Source organism: Sebastes fasciatus, chromosome 3 (genome assembly GCF_043250625.1).
Source record: "Sebastes fasciatus isolate fSebFas1 chromosome 3, fSebFas1.pri, whole genome shotgun sequence".
NCBI lineage: Eukaryota > Metazoa > Chordata > Actinopteri > Perciformes > Sebastidae > Sebastes > Sebastes fasciatus.
In genome coordinates, this window is record NC_133797.1 from 27,486,761 (window position 1) to 27,507,012 (window position 20,252).

General features: G+C 36.8%; 1 protein-coding gene and 1 pseudogene across 2 annotated transcripts; both read left to right on the forward strand.

Annotated features, from left to right (window-relative positions):
• The first annotated feature begins 234 nt into the window (after positions 1-234).
• LOC141764642 (dehydrogenase/reductase SDR family member 6-like) lies at positions 235-7,432 on the forward strand (annotated as a pseudogene).
• A 2,139-nt stretch (positions 7,433-9,571) lies between these two features.
• bdh2 (3-hydroxybutyrate dehydrogenase, type 2) lies at positions 9,572-20,239 on the forward strand. Of its 2 annotated transcripts, none has more exons than XM_074629992.1 (10): positions 9,572-9,660; positions 12,575-12,665; positions 14,344-14,422; positions 15,675-15,771; positions 16,645-16,753; positions 17,101-17,161; positions 17,317-17,430; positions 17,907-17,965; positions 18,135-18,227; positions 19,173-20,239. In XM_074629992.1, exons 2-10 carry the CDS (start codon positions 12,594-12,596, stop codon positions 19,224-19,226), a joined length of 738 nt encoding a protein of 245 aa, XP_074486093.1. In that variant the 5' UTR covers positions 9,572-9,660; positions 12,575-12,593; the 3' UTR covers positions 19,227-20,239. The 2 variants fall into 2 exon arrangements, with proteins under 2 accessions (XP_074486093.1, XP_074486094.1); XM_074629993.1 differs by having other exon boundaries at positions 9,616-9,660; positions 12,578-12,665.
• The last annotated feature ends 13 nt before the right edge of the window (positions 20,240-20,252 follow it).

Below are 20,252 nucleotides of genomic sequence, written 5' to 3' on the forward strand. Positions count from 1 at the left end.
TGTATTATCTTGCAGGAAATAAATCTATAACTAAACGTGTCGCCTAGGAGGCAAAGAAGACAGTTCACTCTCTTGCCCTCAATTTCATTTTCTCAAATGACAAACAACTATCACATCCGGGTCTGGAACCAATATTGATACAAGCAACAGGTCAAATGAGGTGCTTCTTTTGATCTTTGACTTTCAATGTGTCGGAGCTGAGCAGAGTTGCGTCTAGTCTGCCGCACATTACAAAAGAAGAAAAAGAAGAAGAAGAAGAAGAAGACCTGAGCAAAGTGTGAGTTTCCAACTTCAGTTTTTCTTGGTTTGTAATTGACTTTGCAACTTATGAATAGCAGTCTGAATGTGGAGGTTTTCACAGTTTATTCTGAACCTGCATGAGTGGCTATAATAACTATAATACAGTCTGTATTTCTATTCAGTAGAACATTGCAGGGGAGCTGAACAAAATATGGCAAAGAAATCTGAATCAGAATCTTCTTTATTGGCCAAGTATGTGCACATACAAGGAATTTTGAACTTTTTGTTGTTTGCATCTCTCTCAGTGTACTTACACAGCTAGACAAATAAAGGTAAAAAATAGACAGGATTAGTATGTACTCAAATAGTAAAAAATATGTGTGTATATACAAATATTATATAAATATATAAAAAGCACCAATGACCAACAATAAGAAAAAAAAACGTCTATATACAAGTTAAGTGTTCTGTAAGCTGCAAACAATACAAATAGTGCAAAGAAATAAATACTGAATGGATATACATGGATAAACATGTCACACCATTGTGTGTAAGATTGTGCCAGCTGCCTCTCACTTACTCCTCCGAAGCCCCTTTCAGCCATAAAAATTAGAATAAGGGAGCAATCATATTTCAAGAGTGCATATTTGCAAGGAGGTTTGTACTGTCTTCTGTAAGGTTTATCATTTTGATTACACTGTCTTTGAAATGACACATGTCCTCATACGGCCTGTGACTGTCAGCTACATATCTTGATATTGTAATAAAACTGACTTGCATATTTATGGCCTAAGGCTTTATAACTATGTGTTATAGTGTACTACACTTTGATTATGGACTTCTGCCCAATGAATTCACATTATCACTCTGAAGCTGTAAGTCGTCAAACGCAGCAGACTAGATAGACATTACAACATTAAACTAGATATGTGTTATGCCTAAAATGTGCTGTATTTGGATTAATAAATGTTTTGTGAACATTTCCCTCAATCTCACAGCTGAAATAATCTTTTATAAACACATTTGTATACCACTAATGAATGCTCAGCAGGAGATTTGTATTATAAGAAAGAGAGCCTTTATCATCAAAATGAACCTGTTGATGATATGCAATACCGTATTTATTGTTTGTTTGTTTTGATCACAGCAGCAGTGAAAGGTGCACTATGGGCCGCCTCGATGGGAAAGTGATCGTGTTGTCAGCTGCCGCCCAGGGGATTGGACGTGCTGCCGCAATAGTAATGAGCTCTAATAAGAACTCCTCACTGATACATTTCCTTACTAATCACAGAGGAACATTGTTTATTGAATAGTTTGTGGTGTCAAAGCAGTGCATATTTTGACTTCATTGCATATTTCAACCAGTTTTTCTGAAATGCAAATGGAAGATATGATTATTGCTGACATCCCTTTGTATGTTAAATCATCTGTAACAACCATTTGAAAGGGTACAAGTGTAGCATTACAACAATAATGGTGATCCAAAACATTACTGAACAGAAACACACACTATGTGCATATATTTAGTTTATTAACTCTTTTATACTAAAGAAATAGCTGAATTCTACTAAAAAATATATATAAAAGCTGTTGTTATAAATAATTTCTGTTTTCGCCTTGCATGAAGATTATAGACTGTTGTGTATGTCTACAATATGCTATCACTCCATATGCATGTGCTGTAGTGGCTCTTGAGATGATGCAAACACAGATTCAGGGCGATCCACATCTCACAATATTCTTGCAAAATAGCAAAACACTTGAAATTCTCTCACACACACACATCATTGTCAAGATTAGGTCATCATCACATCCATTCCCTTCAAGTGATGTCTTTAAAACCGTGCCTTGTATTACAGGGATTTGTGTTTTGTGTAATGTGGAGGAATTCAAATACAGAGAGGTCTATTAACCTCTCAGATCATTAGGCTCGAATCACATAGTAGGCTATTCAAAGTTGCACATGGTGTGAGGGGTCTAATGAGCTTTTTCCATTCAGACCACTGATGTGGTTTGCTCTGTGGTTAATGGTGCAGTCACTCCATCAGCTATCCACTGACCAGAGGTGGAATGGATTGAGGGTTGAAGGGTTAAAGGTGCTATTGATAACATTCAGCCACTAGATGTCACACTGTCCCTCCTCCGTTCCATTGCATTCACTTCACAACAAGTGGTTGCCAGTTCGTATCACAACCTGCATATTTTATGGTTGAGTGGAGTGAGGCTCAGAGAGACAGTCAAGTGATTTGTCTTTCGTGGTAGAGTAATGAAGTCATTTTTCAACATGTAGCTATAGGCTAACATTAGGTGTGTGCTTGCACAAAAAAGGCTAGAAAGGCTTAAAAAAGGCTAATAAAAGCACCTTTCTAAAAGCACTGTGGATATATTATTTTATAAAAATGATTTGTGTACGTAAAAATTTTATCAATAAGATCTTTAAGGTTATAAATTCTATCATTCTGTGTCTATAGATATGTGGTAATGAGATCTTGGCATCCGCACTGTGACCTGAATTATTGCCTGAAGTCAGAGGAAGTGTGTGCATTCAGGTGGAAATTCAGATTTGATAAGAAGTAGAAAAACTTCACATTGATTTTTTTTTTCAAAGTTTATTTAACAAAACAGCCTTTTTCTACAAGGGAATACTGGGCTGCAAGTTTTATACCATGGCATGTGCAGACATTGTGTAACCGCTTGGCACTGACTCAAGTTTTTCAACTGTGTAGGCATTTGCAAAGGAGGGAGCTCAAGTCACAGCAACAGACATCAATGGAGAGAAGCTGAAAGAGCTGGACGGCGTTCCAGGTAAGATCCACTTCTGTTGGTCTGAGGCTTCCATCTGCTGGCTGACCAGTGTGATGCAGTCAGGATGGCTGAGGCATGTTTTTCCCCTTTTGTCAAATTCTTTCACAACTTGATCATGCACTAACCTCTGCAACTTGGTAGCTTTTAACAAGATGAATTTAAAACATTTCCTTAGTTTTAATGCAATCCATAATTTTAAATCAAAGATTTTTAGGGCTGCAGAGAGACACCCCAGGTAAACAGCGAAACAATTTAATTAAAAGATACCACCATTAAACTAGTATCTCCTGCAATTAAATGTTAAAATACTAAAGACGTAATAAAAACAATCTGGATTTTATTGTTTTCTAAATCAGTGCAAGTGTCATTAAATATGGACTTTTTCTCTACTACTAAAGCTCTTTTTTTCTCTTCACCAACAGGGATCAAGACTTAGGTCGTGGATGTAACTAAGAAGGACCAAGTGGAAGCCTTAGCCAAGGAACATGAGCGTGTAGATGTGCTGCTCAACGTTGCTGGGTACGTTTTCCCTCTGTCCTGTATGTTGTCCTGAATTACCAGAGTAGTTATACTGATCATCTCTACTTAGAGCTTTAAGTGTGATGAGATTCTATTTTTCAATGTTAGAAAATCTCATGAATCAATGAGCCACACTGTTGCCCTGGGTGCCATGTTCCTTCATTACCCATTAAAAGGGGGGTTGTGGTTTATTTTGAGTTCGTCCCACATGCACCATCGTGGTGCCATAAATATTCGTAAGCGCACCACATCCACAGCTGAAAATAGTTCATAACAAATCCACTATTTACTCCTGTTTGAGTAATATCTGCTAAAAACCATATATTTTAGATAATTACCTAACCATTTTTAGAAATGACACATTTATATTCTGCTATTTATATATGCTTTGACATACATACGGGATGCATAGTGATTCTACTTCTTTTGCTGTCTCCACATTAAGCACATTTATCCATCTCCTGCTTAACTACATTTCCAAAATCCCTATACCTTAAGGTTTAACCTCTACTTGACCTTTGGTTAATCTCCTTAACAAAGGTCTCTAAATTGACACCTTTTAAGGCTCAGTAAAATGTTGAGGGGGTTAACGCAGCATTTCGACTAGCATTTATTTTCAGTTTAATAATGTATTTCTCATTGGGATCTCTTCCGCTCTTCTGTTTAGATAGTCAGTGTTTTACCTATGAGCTAAAGCCATATGTATAGATGATTATATGTAATACCATCCTTTGTAATACCATGAGTTTACTTGTCATCTACTATCTACAGGGTTGTGCACCACGGCTCCATCCTGGACTGCGAAGAGACAGACTGGGACTTCACGATGAACGTGAACGTCCGGAGCATGTACCTCATGAGCAAAGCTTTCCTGCCTAAGGTGACCTTTGACCACTTTGCCAAACGCTTAACGCTGTTCATGCTGTTGCTGAGAGAATGAAATAGGTGCTGCTGTAAATTGAGTGACATATGCTTTTCTTTTGTTCCCATCCTTTGTCCGCTGGGATTAGCTGTATTACTTTGACCCTGTGCCCAATCACTAATCCAGCTTTAGCTGCAAACTAACCAAACTGCCTCAATGGGGAATATTAGCTTGGATCATGAGCACATTCTCATTTATTTGTTACATAAAAATGAAGACCTAAGACTGTTGCATAATTTTACTCTTGATTTTGCCAATTATATTCTCTTTATATGCCACCTTCCTAATTTATTTTGTCATTCTAGATGTTGGCAAAGAAGTCAGGAAACATTATTAACATGTCATCTATTGCATCAAGCATAAAAGGTAAATAAACGTCCACACTGCAGATGGTAGAACAAATATGGCCAATTGAAGGGACGTAAAGTCGTTGAAGTATGTCCATGTTCATTGTAATCCTCTTAGCTCTGAGCGTGTGAGTGACATATGTGTTTCCTCGAAACAGGTTTTGTGAACCGGTGTGTCTATATTACCTCCAAGGCTGCAGTGATCGGGCTCACCAAATCTATAGCGGTTGATTTCATTGAGCAAGGCATTCGCTGTAATTGTGTTTGTCCTGGTAAGTGTAGAGTGCCCTGCAAAATAAAACCATTTAATTCTTCCTCAAGTATTACTCGAGGTTACTAGCGTTTTAATAGATAACAATGTAGTGTAGACCAGGGGTTCTCAAACTTTTTAGGGCCAGGGAACCCTTAAAGGGGCAAAAGGACCCCCTCATAATCGTAACATAATGCTTCAAGCATAACGCTTACTATCATTTGTATTTTGATGAACTTGAATGATTGTGATGTAGAATTATATGTTTTCTGGTATGCTATCTAATCTAACAATTTTTACAGCTTTAACATCCTCCAATACGTTTTTTTTTTTTTACTTTTGGCTGTCCGGTGAGTCTTTGCTTTGTGGTGTTTGCAAGGCTCAATTGGCTTGTAGGCCTACTATTGTAGATATCAATAGCTGCTGTTGCCATAGGTGTAGGGGCTTAGTGGTAGAGGTAGCACCTTTGTTTCAGAAGTCAGCCACATCCTCCAGGATGGACTACTCGCACTGGTTCACACTACTTGCCCAACTCTCATCTATGGCTCCATGAAGTTGCCAGTGCACGGCAATGACCACACCTCGGACACCATGTTGGCTCATGGGCTGAACTAGGTGAGGGTAAAACACAGAGAGTCTCTGTGTGATGGAGTATTTCTAGCTCCAAATTTCAAAGTGCATAGAGTCAACGAACCAGCCATCTTTATGTAACAACAGGAACGTCCTATCTTGGTTTCCACAAGAAGAAATCCTGGGTATTGGACATAATGAATGTTACAACTGTAACTCTCTCTCTCTGTAACTCCTCAGGCTTATAAGGATTTCATGGCAAGACAGAAAACTGGCAGAATGTGCACAGCTGAAGAGGTGGCGTACCTGTGTGTATACCTGGCCTCAGATGAGGTGAGTTCTAACAGATAATGGACACAAGTCATACATGTACTGTATGTGGTACAGCACATCGACATATATTTGTGTACAATTTGATTTGTATAAATAGCTACATAAAAGTTTTTTTAGTAACCAAATACATTCACGGACATGGACAGACTGTAAAAATGTATGTTGTATGTAATGAAATGCATAAAAAATACATTTGTAGTGGGATATATGACCAAGATATGCGTGAATATATATATATATATATATGCAAGGCACCTTTTTGGTCCAACTGCAGTGATCTGATGTTTCTCCTTCACAGTCTGCCTATGTGACTGGGACGGAGCACATCATCGATGGAGGATGGACACTCTGATTATGACAGTAGTGAAGACTTCTATTCTTATTTGAAGGCCAAATGGAAGAGCACATATTTGACTTGATCATGTTTTTGATTTTGCATATCATGTTTACTGATTCAGTGAGAGACATTTCCAATTTTCCAACTTAAATCAATGCTGCAAATGTGTGAAAAAGCTACAGTGCACTGGTGTTATCACCTTATTATAAATATTGTTAAATATACAAAACAATCTGTTTTCAGGCTTTCAAAAATCTAACCTATGACGGGAGACTTTGACCAATCACAGGTTATTTCATTGAGAGAGCGTTCCTATTGGCTGTGCTCCGGTCATGTGAGCGGCGGCGTCACAAACTTTCTCAGTTTACAGCTAAACCGTGCTCTATAAGATGATTTGGAAAACATTTGAGGCGGGAAATAGGCATTAATGTAACATAATATTGATTCATGTTTGATCAGCGCGGCCTAGTTTGACCGCTTGGTCGGAGTTTGCGAGTGATTGACAGCCGGCTCTCATAGACAACAGATCTCAGATCAGCTCTTACTGCTTGTTTTCCTCCGGTCAGTGAAATCTTGCAGAAGCCGTAAGAAGCACCAGAGGACACAGAGGCACATTTAAGGCTACCTGTTTCATGTACTACTGTCACGATATAGTGACCGTTTTATAAAAAATATTTTTTTAATCATATTTGCTCCAATCTCGCCTACTTAAGCTTTAAACCATCTGCAGGCAATATCGTTACTGCTGCTTTTTATATCTGCTATTGTTTGTTATTTTTAAACTGACTAGTGTTCATACAGATGCCTTACAACTCATATATTTCACGTATGCATAATGCTTATATAGTATGTGCATATTTAGTCTATCTATTCTATCTTCTCATGTATACTCTATACAGACCTTCTTCCTCATTTTCTATTCTCATGAACAAGTGGATACCAAATAACCTTCAATCCATTGTTTAGATGTATAAACTGAAGGTCTCTCTTGAGACAGAGACTGTAGTTAAACGGTTTATGTTTTATAATGGCTTTACATGTATTGACTCATTTGGTTTAAAACAAATAATGTAAATTGTTAATAAATGATAATAAACGTCTTGACAAGCCTTGTGGGGGGGAAACGCTTTAATTTTCTCCTCCAGCTCAATCAATAAGTCATTAAAGGTTTGCTACAATTCACTTCTTCTGATGCAGGTTCTGTATAAATGCATTGATTGTTAAAGGGGCGCTGCAGTGATTCAGTTTGGCACTCCATTAGAGACACGAAGAATCAACGCAACAAAGGCCGAGATATCCTGACTTTGTATGGATCGAGCTCCAGTCTGACAAAAGACTCTTAAGTGAAGGTCCACTTGCTGGCTTTTCTCATGGTATTCATTATAGAGTTTGAAGACGCAAGAGAAAGTTGTAAGCTCCGGAAAAAAATAGTAAGTGAACTTTGAACTTCTCAGTTTGTAACGAAGGGTTTCTCTTGTCTTCTCTATCTTAAGCTGAAATAACCTTGATGATATCTTACAATTTTTTTTTTTATTTCCAAACCCAGCAATCTGACAGTCACGCCCTCTTTACACAGCAATTAAACAAGTGGTTCAACAAGCTGTGGTGAAAAAGTGTAGACAGTGAACAGTAAAAGTGAGTCAAACACCATGAATGCCTTTGGATCAGTTCAGGCCTGGCATTAACATGCGACCTGAGTGATCTGATCACAAGTTTGAGTCCAAAAATGTGGACATATGTGGAAATAAATAAGGGTTGAAATGCAAAGGGGAAATCGTGCAAACATAAATAAATATGTGTGACATATAAGTATAAGTATATATATGACATATAAGTACATAAATACATAATTGTATACATACATTTAAAAATAAATATAGAATAAATAAAAAAAAAAAGCAAAAAAATAATAAATTAAGTTAAAAATTAAAAAAAAAATACATAAATAAAAGGGAAAATTAAACAGAAGAGTAAATAAATGAGGGAATTAATATAAAGATAAATCAATAAAGAAGCAAATTAAAACAGAAATATCAATTTATGTCACATTTAATCAATTAAATAATGGCTATATTTATTTTTAATATTATCTTTGCTACATTTATTGATATATTTATATATTTATCAAGTCATTTATTGATTGATTGATTGATTGATTGATTGATTTTTTATTTTGACAGGTTCCGTCTTGCATATAGATATGATATGATTGAAATTCCCATAACAAATATTAAACTATTATTATTTAAACAAAGCTGACATTCTCAAATCACAACTGAAGGATCATTTTTCAGCAGCCAATTATTAACCTCAACTTTGACATATTTTTTTACAAACCATTAACCCTTAGTCATAATAAAGTCGGGCCTATGAAGAACTTTGTGCAGATATCAAAGGTCAATTTCCAAGTCTTTCCAAAGCTTATTATCAAGACAGTTCACACCCTCAAAGAGAAGAAGAGAAAACTGGATGTTTTTAACAGCTGTTTGCACCCAAGTTATAATAATAGTTGCCTATGTGTGCATCAAACAGGAGCCTCTAAAAACAGGTTTTCATTAATTTGAAGAGATAGCTTAAAACTGTTATCTTGCAGGAAAAAAATATATAACTAAACGTGTCGCCTAGGAGGCAAAGAAGACAGTGCTCTCTCTTTTTCTTTTTTTAATAGGAGTTTTTTTTTAATTTCAAAATTACAGTATACATAGTAACAGTAGAAAACATTAAAAACATTTACATACAAAAGAAGCATAGCGAAAACATAAACAAAGAGCTGTGACAAACATAAAAGGACAACAGAAATGAAACAAAACCAACATAAAATAAAAATAAAAAACACAATAAAAATAAATAAATAAGTAGATAATAATTTAAAAAAAGACCACGCGAGAGTATGAAAAATTGTTTCACTTAAAAACATTAAAGATATTGCATACATTCATTGTTTTCATTGCTTTTTTGTTTTGTGAGAAATAAATTGTAGACAGATATAATTCCATTTCTTTCATAAATACGAAGATATTAGGCTTTTATTTGGTAAATTTACACTTGTGAATGTGGAAATTTAATTAAAATTAAATTAACAAGAAAAAATGCATTACTGTCTTTTTCACTGTAATGATAGCAGCCAAATATAATATTTCTATAGTGCAGTGCAAAATCTGAGAAAGTGTTAACAAGTATAAATTATCGACAGAGCACTCTCTTGACCTCAATTTCATCTTTATCATGACAAACAACTATCACTTCTGGGTTTGTAACCAATAGCGATACAAGCAGAAGGTCACGTGTGGTGCTCTTTCTGCTCTTTGACGTTCAGTGTGTCGGACCTGAGCAGAGGGTGAGTTTACAACTTCAGCTTTTACTCGGCTTGTACTTTACTTTGCAACCTATAAATAGCAGGCTGAATCTGGAGGTTTTTACACTTTATTTAGCTACAACTTGGCTTTTTCTGTGCTGCAGTAAATACGTGTAGAGTTAAAAGAAACGTGTTATGCAACAATCTGAAACAGTATCATAAAGTGTGGCCATTTTTTTTTTTTTTTTTACTTTTCTTCAGTATTAAAGTTATTAAGTGATAATTGCCTGTACATGCATTAGTGCATTGCAAATAGGAACTACTTATAGCTAATTCGGCTTACTTTTAATTGTGCCAATTTGCCAAAATGAGTTGTTTCCGTGATGTTTGGTGCCCTCAGTGGTGAAACCCCATGTGACCCCAGAGTCACTAAACCAGTTACATTTACACTATTTCAAACAGCCTTAGTGAAGAAGGCTACAGCAGACATAAGTACAGAAGAGTAAGTCATTTAATTTCTCATAATATTTGCTTTTGAACCACATTATGTGCTAAGTGTCACTGAAGCTATGAATATTAGTAATATTATACTGCAGCTGTCATTCATATCTGCACCATAATGCCTCAAACTAGCATGTGTTCATTCATTTAGTTCATACTCCAGTATGACATAATTTAGATTAGATTTCCTTTATTTTCATTATACAGGTACAACGAAATTGAGTTTGCAACTCCCCATCACATACACAATGCATTAAAAGACAGTCTATAAATACAGGGTACTGTATAAAGACAGCAATGAGGTTAGTGACCAGTGTCGTATGTGCAAACTGTCATAAAGGGCAGTAAAAGTAAGTAGACAATCTAAAACAATATAAAAGACAATGATTATCATAAATAATTGAATACATAATAAATAGTAAAATCAGTCGGCATGTGCAATATCATAAACAAATGCAGTTCAAAGTGCAATTGCAGTCAGGTTAAAGTGCATGGTAAAATACAACAAATAAAGTGCATCTGGTCCATGTAGTTATGGAAGCGGGGGCCTTCAATAGATCCATAACTGGGGGGGGGCAGTTATGGAGTTATATAGGTACTTGTTAGTATTAATGACCTACACATGATTTAAAGGAACAGTGTGTAAAATGTAGGGATATCTGTTGGCAGATTTTGGAATATATAATTTATAAGTATGTTTTCTTTAGTGTATAATCACCTGAAAATAAGAGTCGCTGTGTTTTCGTTACCTTATACCGTTTATATCTACATTGGGAGCGGGTCCTCTTCATGGAGCCATGTTTCTTCAATAGCCCAGAACGGACAAACCAAACACTGGCTCTAGAGAGGGCCATTCACGTTTTCACATTTTCGCGTCGGCCACCGTAGTTCTCCTACACGCTTGGCACACGGGCGAAGTTTCAGTTGGTTGCAATCTGCAACCTCACCACTAGATGCTGCCAAATCCTACACACTGCACCTTTAAAAGCAAAAACAAATAAAGGGTTTAGACACACCGATTCAACTTAAAAAAAAATATAAAGTTGTTAAAAGCGGACAGCTGCATTGCTCCACATCGCCTCTTCTTAGCTGCATTTGAACACACTGCTTGTGTCTGCACCTGCATGAACGGCTATAATAACTATAATACAGTCTGTATTTTGATTCAATAGAACATTTCAGAGGAACTGAACAAAATATGTCAAAACATCAGAATCACCTTTATTGGCAAAGTATGTGCACATATAGGGAGTTTGACTCCGTTTTTGTTGTTGTTGATTGCATCTCTCTCAGTGTACTTACACAGTAAGACAGATAAAGGTAAAGAATAGACAGGATTGTTATGTTACACAAGTAGTGAAAAATATGTGTATATACAAATATTATATAAATCTATATAAGAAGCACCAATGACCAACAATAAAAAATAAAACATCTATATACAAGTCAGGTGTTCTGTAAGTTGTAAACAATACAAATAGTGCAAATAAATAAATACTGAATGGATATACATGGATAAACATGTCACACCATTGTGTGTAAGGTTAAACAATCAATGCCAGCCCAGGAATACAAATTGAGAATATGTCTGAAGAAAAAAAGGCAAGGGCCACTGAAAAGTTTGCTTTTAGTTTACTTCGCTGTACTTTGCACCAGTGATTTATGGTGTTGTCAGCCTTCGACCTTTTGCTTGTTGAGGGAGAAAAGTAAAGGCAGACTTGAAAAAAAAACCCTGCACTAAATAGGTGAAATCTCCGACTAACTTGGTGAAACAGCCAGCTGCCTCTCACTTACTTCTTCCGAAGCCCCTTTCAGCCATAACAATTAGAATAAGGGAGCAACCATATTTTAAGAGCGCCTATTTATTTATCATAGATAAATATTAATACTGTGATTACACTGTCCTTGAAATGACACATTTCCTCATACGGTCTGTGATTGTCAGCTACATATCTTGATATTGTAATAAAACTGACATGCACATTTATGGCCTAGGGCTTCATAACTAGCTGTTACAGTGTACTACACTTAAATTATGGACTTCTGCCCAATGAATTCACATTAATAAGATCTGATGCCTCACCATCTGCTATAGCTTTCATAATGCGTAGCAATGCACGGGTGGTAGGATTTTTCTCTGAAGCTGTAAGTCGTCAAATGAAGCAGACTAGATAGACATTACAACATTAAACTAGATATGTTTGACCTACAATTTGCTGTAGTTGGATCAATAAATGTTTTGTGAACATTTCTTCAATCTCAAAGCTGAAATAATCTGTTATAAACACATTTGAATACCACTAATCATTAGTAAAATCTCCTGCTGAGCATTCATTAGTGACTAATGAATGCTCAGCAGGAGATTTGTATTATAAGAAAGAGAGCCTTTATCATCAAAATGAACCTGTTGATGATATGCAATACTGTATTTATTGTTTGTTTGTTCTGATCACAGCAGCAGTGAAAGGTGCACTATGGGCCGCCTCGATGGGAAAGTGATCGTGTTGTCAGCTGCCGCCCAGGGGATTGGACGTGCTGCAGCAATAGTAATGAGCTCTAATAAGAACTCCTCACTGATACATTTCCTTACTAATCACAGAGGAACATTGTTTATTGAATAGTTTGTGGTGTCAAAGCAGTGCATATTTTGACTTCATTGCATATTTCAACCAGTTTTTCTGAAATGCAAATGGAAGATATGATTGTTGCTGACATCCCTTCGTATGTTAAATCTTCTGTAACAACCATTTGAAAGGGTACAAGTGTAGCACTACAACAATAATGGTGATCCAAAACATTACTGTACAGAAACACACACTATGTGCATATATTTAGTTTATTAACTCTTTCTTTTATACTAAAGAAATAGCTGTATTCTACTAAAAAACATACGTAAAAGCTGTTACAACTGTTTTCACCTCGCATCAAGATTATAGACTGTTGTGTATGTTTACAATATGCTATCGCTCCACATTCATGAGCTGTAATAGTGGCCCTTGAGATGATGCAAACACAGATTCAGGGCGATCTACATCTCACAATATTCTTGCCAAATAGCAAAACACTTGAAATTCTATCACACACACACATCATCATCAAGATTAGGTCATCACATCCATTCCCTTCAAGTGATGTCTTTAAAGCCGTGCCTTGTATTACAGGGATTTGTGTTTTGTTTAATGTGGAGGAATTCAAATACAGAGAGGTCTATTAACCTCTCAGATCATTAGGCTCAAATCACATAGTAGGCTATTCAAAGTTGCACATGGTGTGAGGGGTCTAATGAGCTTTTTCCATTCAGACCACTGATGTGGTTTGCTCTGTGGTTAATGGTGCAGTCACTCCATCAGCTATCCACTGACCAGAGGTGGAATAGATTTAGGGTTGAAGGGTTAAAGGTGCTATTGATAACATTCAGCCACTAGATGTCACACTGTCCCTCCTCCGTTCCATTGCATTCACTTCCCAACAAGTGGTTGCCAGTTCGTATCCCAACCTGCATATTTTATGCGCTGCAGCCAGGCATGGCAGAGGCAGCCTCTTTTTATCGATGAGCACTTGGGATCGATGGAACCGGAGTGAAGCTGGGCGCTTACCATCAAATTCAGCCATTTATCAGTTTTTTTCCACACTAACTGGCAACTTGATCGTTGGCGACCCAGAGTTACCACGTGATACCAACATTGTTATATTGTTGGCTCACAAGCCAAGTGGGAACCAAACGTCAGATGTCTTCCATAGATGAAAACAAACATTCATTTTGGACCTGCCAAAATTTACAAATTAATTCACAATCATACTTTTTTTAAGGATAAGCCATACTTTAATTTGTCACCTTTTTAAAAGCTCTGTGGATGTATTATTTTTTTTAATTATTATTAGTCTACATAAAATTTTTTATCAATAAGACCTTTAAGGTTAGAAATTCTATCATTCTATGTCTATAGATATGTGGTAATGAGATCTTGGTGTCAGCACTGTGACCTGAATGATTGTCAGGGGAAGTGACTGTGTGCATTCAGGTGGAAATTCAGATTTGATAAGAAGTAGAAAAACTTAGCAATAGCCATTTTAAAATTAAAACATATTTGTTTGAATCACTGGATCATATCAAAACATTTTAACTTTTTCTATAATGGAATACTGGGCTGCAAGTTTTATACCATGGCATGTGCAGACATTGTGTAACCGCTTGGCACTGACTCGAGTTTTTCAACTGTGTAGGCATTTGCAAAGGAGGGAGCTCAAGTCACAGCAACAGACATCAATGGAGAGAAGCTGAAAGAGCTGGACGGCGTTCCAGGTAAGATCTACTTCTGTTGGTCTGAGGCTTCCATCTGCTGGCTAACCAGTATGATGCAGTCAGGATGGCTGAGGCATGTTTTTCCCCTTTTGTCAAATTCTTTCACAACTTGATCATGCACTAACCTCTGCAACTTGGTAGCTTTTAACAAGATGAATTTAAAACATTTCCTTAGTTTTAATGCAATACATAATTTTAAATCTTGTTTTTCAAAAAGATTTAGGGCTGCAACCAAAGATTATTTTCATTGTCAATTAATCAGCTTAATATTTTCTTTATTAATCAATTAATAAGTTGGTCTATAAAATTCCCATCACAGTTTCCCGGACAGCAAGGTGATGTCTTCATATTCTTTGACCAACTAAGAATCTATAAACCAAAGATATGCAGTTAACTATTATAGAAGACTGAGAAAATCAGCTAATAAAGTAACTTAATTGATTAAGAGACACCCCAGGAGAACAGCGAACTTCCCCAGCTGATTACTTACATTAAGACAATTATTTTTTTGTATTACAAGTTTTCTGAAAATGTATGTTTAAATATGCAAATGAGTCATTATCTTATCAAATTTGTGCTAATGTGCATACATTTCTAGAACAGGAATCTGAACATTGGATAAAAAAATAGACCATAAAGCAGACGATGATTTAGAGCGTGGCTACCTTGTGATCGACATGCCGCTACCATGGCTATAATCGTTTTGGTCACCTAAAAATGTCTTCCGTCCAAACATTCAAGCGTTCGGTCGTACTTTGCTCCACCTACTCGTGTCACTTCTGGTTGCAAAAAAACAAAATTACGACGGCCAAAATGCCGAATTCGAGGCTTCAAAACAGCAGTCCACAAACGAATGGGTGATGTAATGGTGACTACATCCACTTCTTATATACAGTCTATGGAGGTGATCAACACTCTTCCCACCTCCTTTCTGGTAGCTCACAGGCAAACGAACTTCACCTCTAACTGCTTTTTGTGGAGCTGTTGACTGGCCAGCAGGAACAGATAAAGGTTGTACAGGGAAGCAGCAGCCAGGTGTGAATGTGTGTAATTGTGCAGATGTGAAGCAGAGTGTCGACAGAAAAGAGGGCGATTGTGCCTATAGTAACTCACTTGCTTATTATTGGGGACTGACATTGAAACTCCTGCAATTAAAAGTTAAATACTAAAGTTGTAATAAAGACAATCTGGATTTTATTTAATACAGACTTTTTCTCTACTACTAAAGCTCTCTTTTTCTCTTCACCAACAGGGATCAAGACTAAGGTCGTGGATGTAACTAAGAAGGACCAAGTGGAAGCCTTAGCCAAGGAACATGAGCGTGTAGATGTGCTCTTCAACGTTGCTGGGTACATTTTCTCTCTGTCCTGTATGTTGTCTTGAATTACCAGAGTAGTAATACTGATCAACTCTACTTAGAGCTTTAAGTGTGATGAGATTGTATTTTTTATTGTCAGAAAATCTCATGAATCAATGAGCCACACTGTTGCACTGAGTGCCATGCTCCTTCATTACCCATTAGAATGGGCAATGTGGTTTATTTTGAGTTGGTCCCACATGCACCATCGTGGTGCCGTAAATAATCATGAGTGCACCACATCCACAGCTGAAAATAGTTCATAACAAATCCACTATTTACTCCTGTTTGAGTAATATCTGCTAAAAACTATATGTTTTAGATAATTACCTAACCATTTTTAGAAATGACACATTTATATTCTGCACCAGTTTCAGTAGGAGAAGTCTGAAAGTATTGAGAAATGGACACATTTTTGATTTTGTCTTTTCATGTGATTTTTTGACAATAACAATTTTATAGAATATTACCAGCCTCATCCTTTGACATACATACAGGATGCATAGCAGTTCTGCTTGTTTTGCTGTCTCCACATTAAGCACGTTTATCCATCTCCTGCTTAACTACATTTCCAAAATCCCTATACCTTAAGGTTTAACCTCTACTTGACCTTTGGTCAATCTCCTTAACAAAGGTCTCTAAATTGACACCTTTTAAGGCTCAGTAAAATGTTGAGGGGGTTAACGCAGCATTTCGACCAGCATTTATTTTCAGTTTAATAATTTATTTCTCATTGGGATCTCTTCTGCTCTACTGTTTAGATTGACAGTGTTTTACCTCTGAGCTAAAGCCATATGTATAGATGATTATATGTAATACTATCCTTTGTAATACCGTGAGTTTACATGTCATCTACTATCTACAGGTTTGTGCACCACGGCTCCATCCTGGACTGCGAAGAGGCCGACTGGGACTTCACGATGAACGTGAACATCCGGAGCATGTATCTCATGAGCAAAGCTTTCCTGCCTAAGGTGACCTTTGACCACTTTGCCAAACGCTTAACGCTGTTCATGCTGTTGTTGTGAGAATGAAATAGGTGCTGCTGTAAATTGAGTGACATATGCTTTTCTTTTGTTCCCATCCTTTGTCCGCTGGGATTAGCTGTATTACTCTGAGCCTGTGCCCAATCACTAATCCAGCTTTAGCTGCAAACTAACCAAACTGCCTCAATGGGGAATATTAGCTTGGATCATGAGCACATTCTCATTTATTTGTTACATAAAAATGAAGACCTAAGACTGTTGCATAATTTTACTCTTGATTTTGCCAATTATATTCTCTTTATATGCCACCTTCCTAATTTATTTTGTCATTCTAGATGTTGGCAAAGAAGTCAGGAAACATTATTAACATGTCATCTGTTGCATCAAGCATTAAAGGTAAATGAACATCCACACTGTAGATGGAAATACTGTAGATGGAAGAACAAATATTATGCCCAATTAAAGGGATGTAAAGTCGTTGAAGTATAACCATGTTCATTGTAATCCTCTTAGCTCTGAGCGTGTGAGTGACATGTGTTTCCTCGAAACAGGTGTTGTGAACCGGTGTGTCTATAGTACCTCCAAGGCTGCAGTGATCGGGCTCACCAAATCTATAGCGGCTGATTTCATTGAGCAAGGCATTCGCTGTAATTGTGTTTGTCCTGGTAAGTGTAGAGCGCCCTGCAAAATGAAACCATTTAATTCTTCCTCAAGTATTACTCGAGGTTACTAGCGTTTTATTAGATAACAATGTAGTGTAGACCAGGGGTTCTCAAACTTTTTGGGGCCTGGGAACCCTTAAAGGGGCGAAACTTTTCCGAGTACCCCCTCATAATCGTAACATAATGCTTTAAGCATAACGCTATGCACTTTTTAAAATACAGCACAATTTTATTTTGTGCGTCCTTAAATCAAATTAAACTGATATTTAATTGTGGACATTGTGTATTTCAAAGATATACAAACCTTGAGTTTGTCCCTTCATAACCAGTCTAAATAACTGCTGTGCAAACTCATCAAGCTTTTATTATATAAAATATATCATACCTATTTGGTCAGAAGGGTATCTATATTTCTGAATATTGTTGTTATAATGAAGGTTTTATAAGAAAGACAAAGCTGCTCTTTTATATATTCTCAGGTACTGTTGATACTCCGTCACTGAGGGGAAGGATCCAGGCCCAACCTGACCCAGAACAGGTCAGCTCTGATTTACTGTTATTTCCTCCAATCTTAATCTGACAGTAATGGCCGCATGAGTCACTTAACAGGAACGTCTTATCTTGGTTTCCACAAGAAGAAATCCTGGGTATTGGGAAATAATGAATGTTACAACTGTAACTCTCTCTCTCTCTCTGTAACTCCTCAGGCTTATAAGGATTTCATGGCAAGACAGAAAACTGGCAGAATGTGCACAGCTGAAGAGGTGGCATACCTGTGTGTATACCTGGCCTCAGATGAGGTGAGTTCTTGCGGATAATGGACCCAAGTCATACATGTACTATATGTGGTACAGCACATCGACAGTCAGGCAGAGTTTCAGGGCCGCAGCTACATGGAGGTCCAGGTACTTTGTATTTATTCTGGACATCTCAGGGGCTTTATAACCTAGTGGGAGTTCACATAAAATATAAAATAAATAAAGGATTCACTAATAATAAGATTTTGCAGACTTTATTTTTGGTATCTGATAAGACCTTTTGAGTGGATAGTTACTTTGACTCATGACCTTAGTATTTCTAAAAATCCTAGAGTCTATGTATGCTTAACCCCAAAATAAAGCTTTAATATTCCATTGTTTAAAATGCAGACGAAGCTGTTGTTGAGTAGTTAGCAGTGAAATTACTTCCCAGTGATCCAGTGCCTGAAATGGGCCGGTTCTCACCGGTACTGAGTACTGGCACTTCTGATTTTTGTCCACGAGTACCTTTACTTCTTACTGCGTACTGCCATATATAAATAATAAAATAAAAGTTTTATTTATGTTGATTTGACACACTGTACATCAAGGTGACATTTGATCTGATTCGACCATTGGAGCTAAAAAACTAAATGCGGTCTTGCCCATACATCACGGACTTGCCTTTGGTATTCCTTCTCATTTTCCAATTTAATCTGAAGGCCAACAGATATCATACTTTCAGATGGTTTTATTGTAGCATTTATGCAATATTATATTTGTGTACAATTTGATTTGTATAGATAGCTATAGTTTTTTTAATTAACCAAATACATTCATGGACATGGACAGACTGTAAAAATGTATGTTGTATGTAATGAAATGCAAAATACATTTGTGTTGGGATATATGACCAAGACATGCCATGATCATGTCATAATCCCGCTGAAATAGAGTGCTGGCACCTTTTTGGTCCAACTGCAGTGATCTGATGTTTCTCCTTCACAGTCTGCCTATGTGACTGGGACGGAGCACATCATCGATGGAGGATGGAGACTCTGATTTTGACAGTAGTGAAGACTACTATTCTTATTTGAAGGCCAAATGGAAGTGCACAAAATTTGACTTGATCATGTTTTTGATTTTGCATATTTTGTTCACTGATTCTGAGTGACGACATTTCCAATTTTCCAACTTAAATCAATGCTGCAAATTTGTGAAATAGCTACAGTGCACTGGTGTTATCACCTTATTATAAATATTGTTAAATATACAAAACAATCTGTTTTCAGGCTTTAAAAAAATCTAGCCTATGATGGGAGACTTTGACCAATCAAAGGTCATTTCATTGAGAGAGCGTTCCTATTGGCTGTGCTCCGGTCATGTGACCGGAACTTGGCGTTCCTTCAACAGATTTTACAATAGCGGCGGCGTCACAAACTTTCTAATTTTACAGCTAAACCATACACTACAAGATGATTCTCACAACCTTTGAGGCGAGAAATAGGCATTAACGTAACATAATATTGATTAATATTTGATCAGCGCTGCCTAGTTTAGACGGCAGCTGGACAGCGGACCTCAGATCAGCTCTTACTGCTTGTTTTCCTCCGGTCTGTGAAATCTTGCAGATGTCGTAAGGAGCACTGGAGGACACAGAGGCACATGAGTTTTTTCAGGTTACCCGTTTCATGTACCACTGTCACGATATAGCAACCGTTTTATAAAAATAACTTTTTTAAATCATATTTGATCCAATCTCGCCTACCTCAGCTTTAAACCACCTGCAGGCGATATTGTTACCGCTGCTTTTTATAGCTGCTATTGTTTATTTTTAAACTGACTAGTGTTCATACAGATGCCTTATTAACTCATATATTTCAGGTATGCATTTAGTCTATCTATTCTATCTTCCAATTTTTCAACTTAAATCAATGCTGCAAATGTGTGAAATAGCTACAGTGCACTGGTGTTATCACCTTATTATAAATATTATTAAATATACAAAACAATCTGTTAATATGATTAATAATGAAATATGTTTAAACAGCTATTAAAAACGTCTTCACCAATAACCTTGAGTGGCTT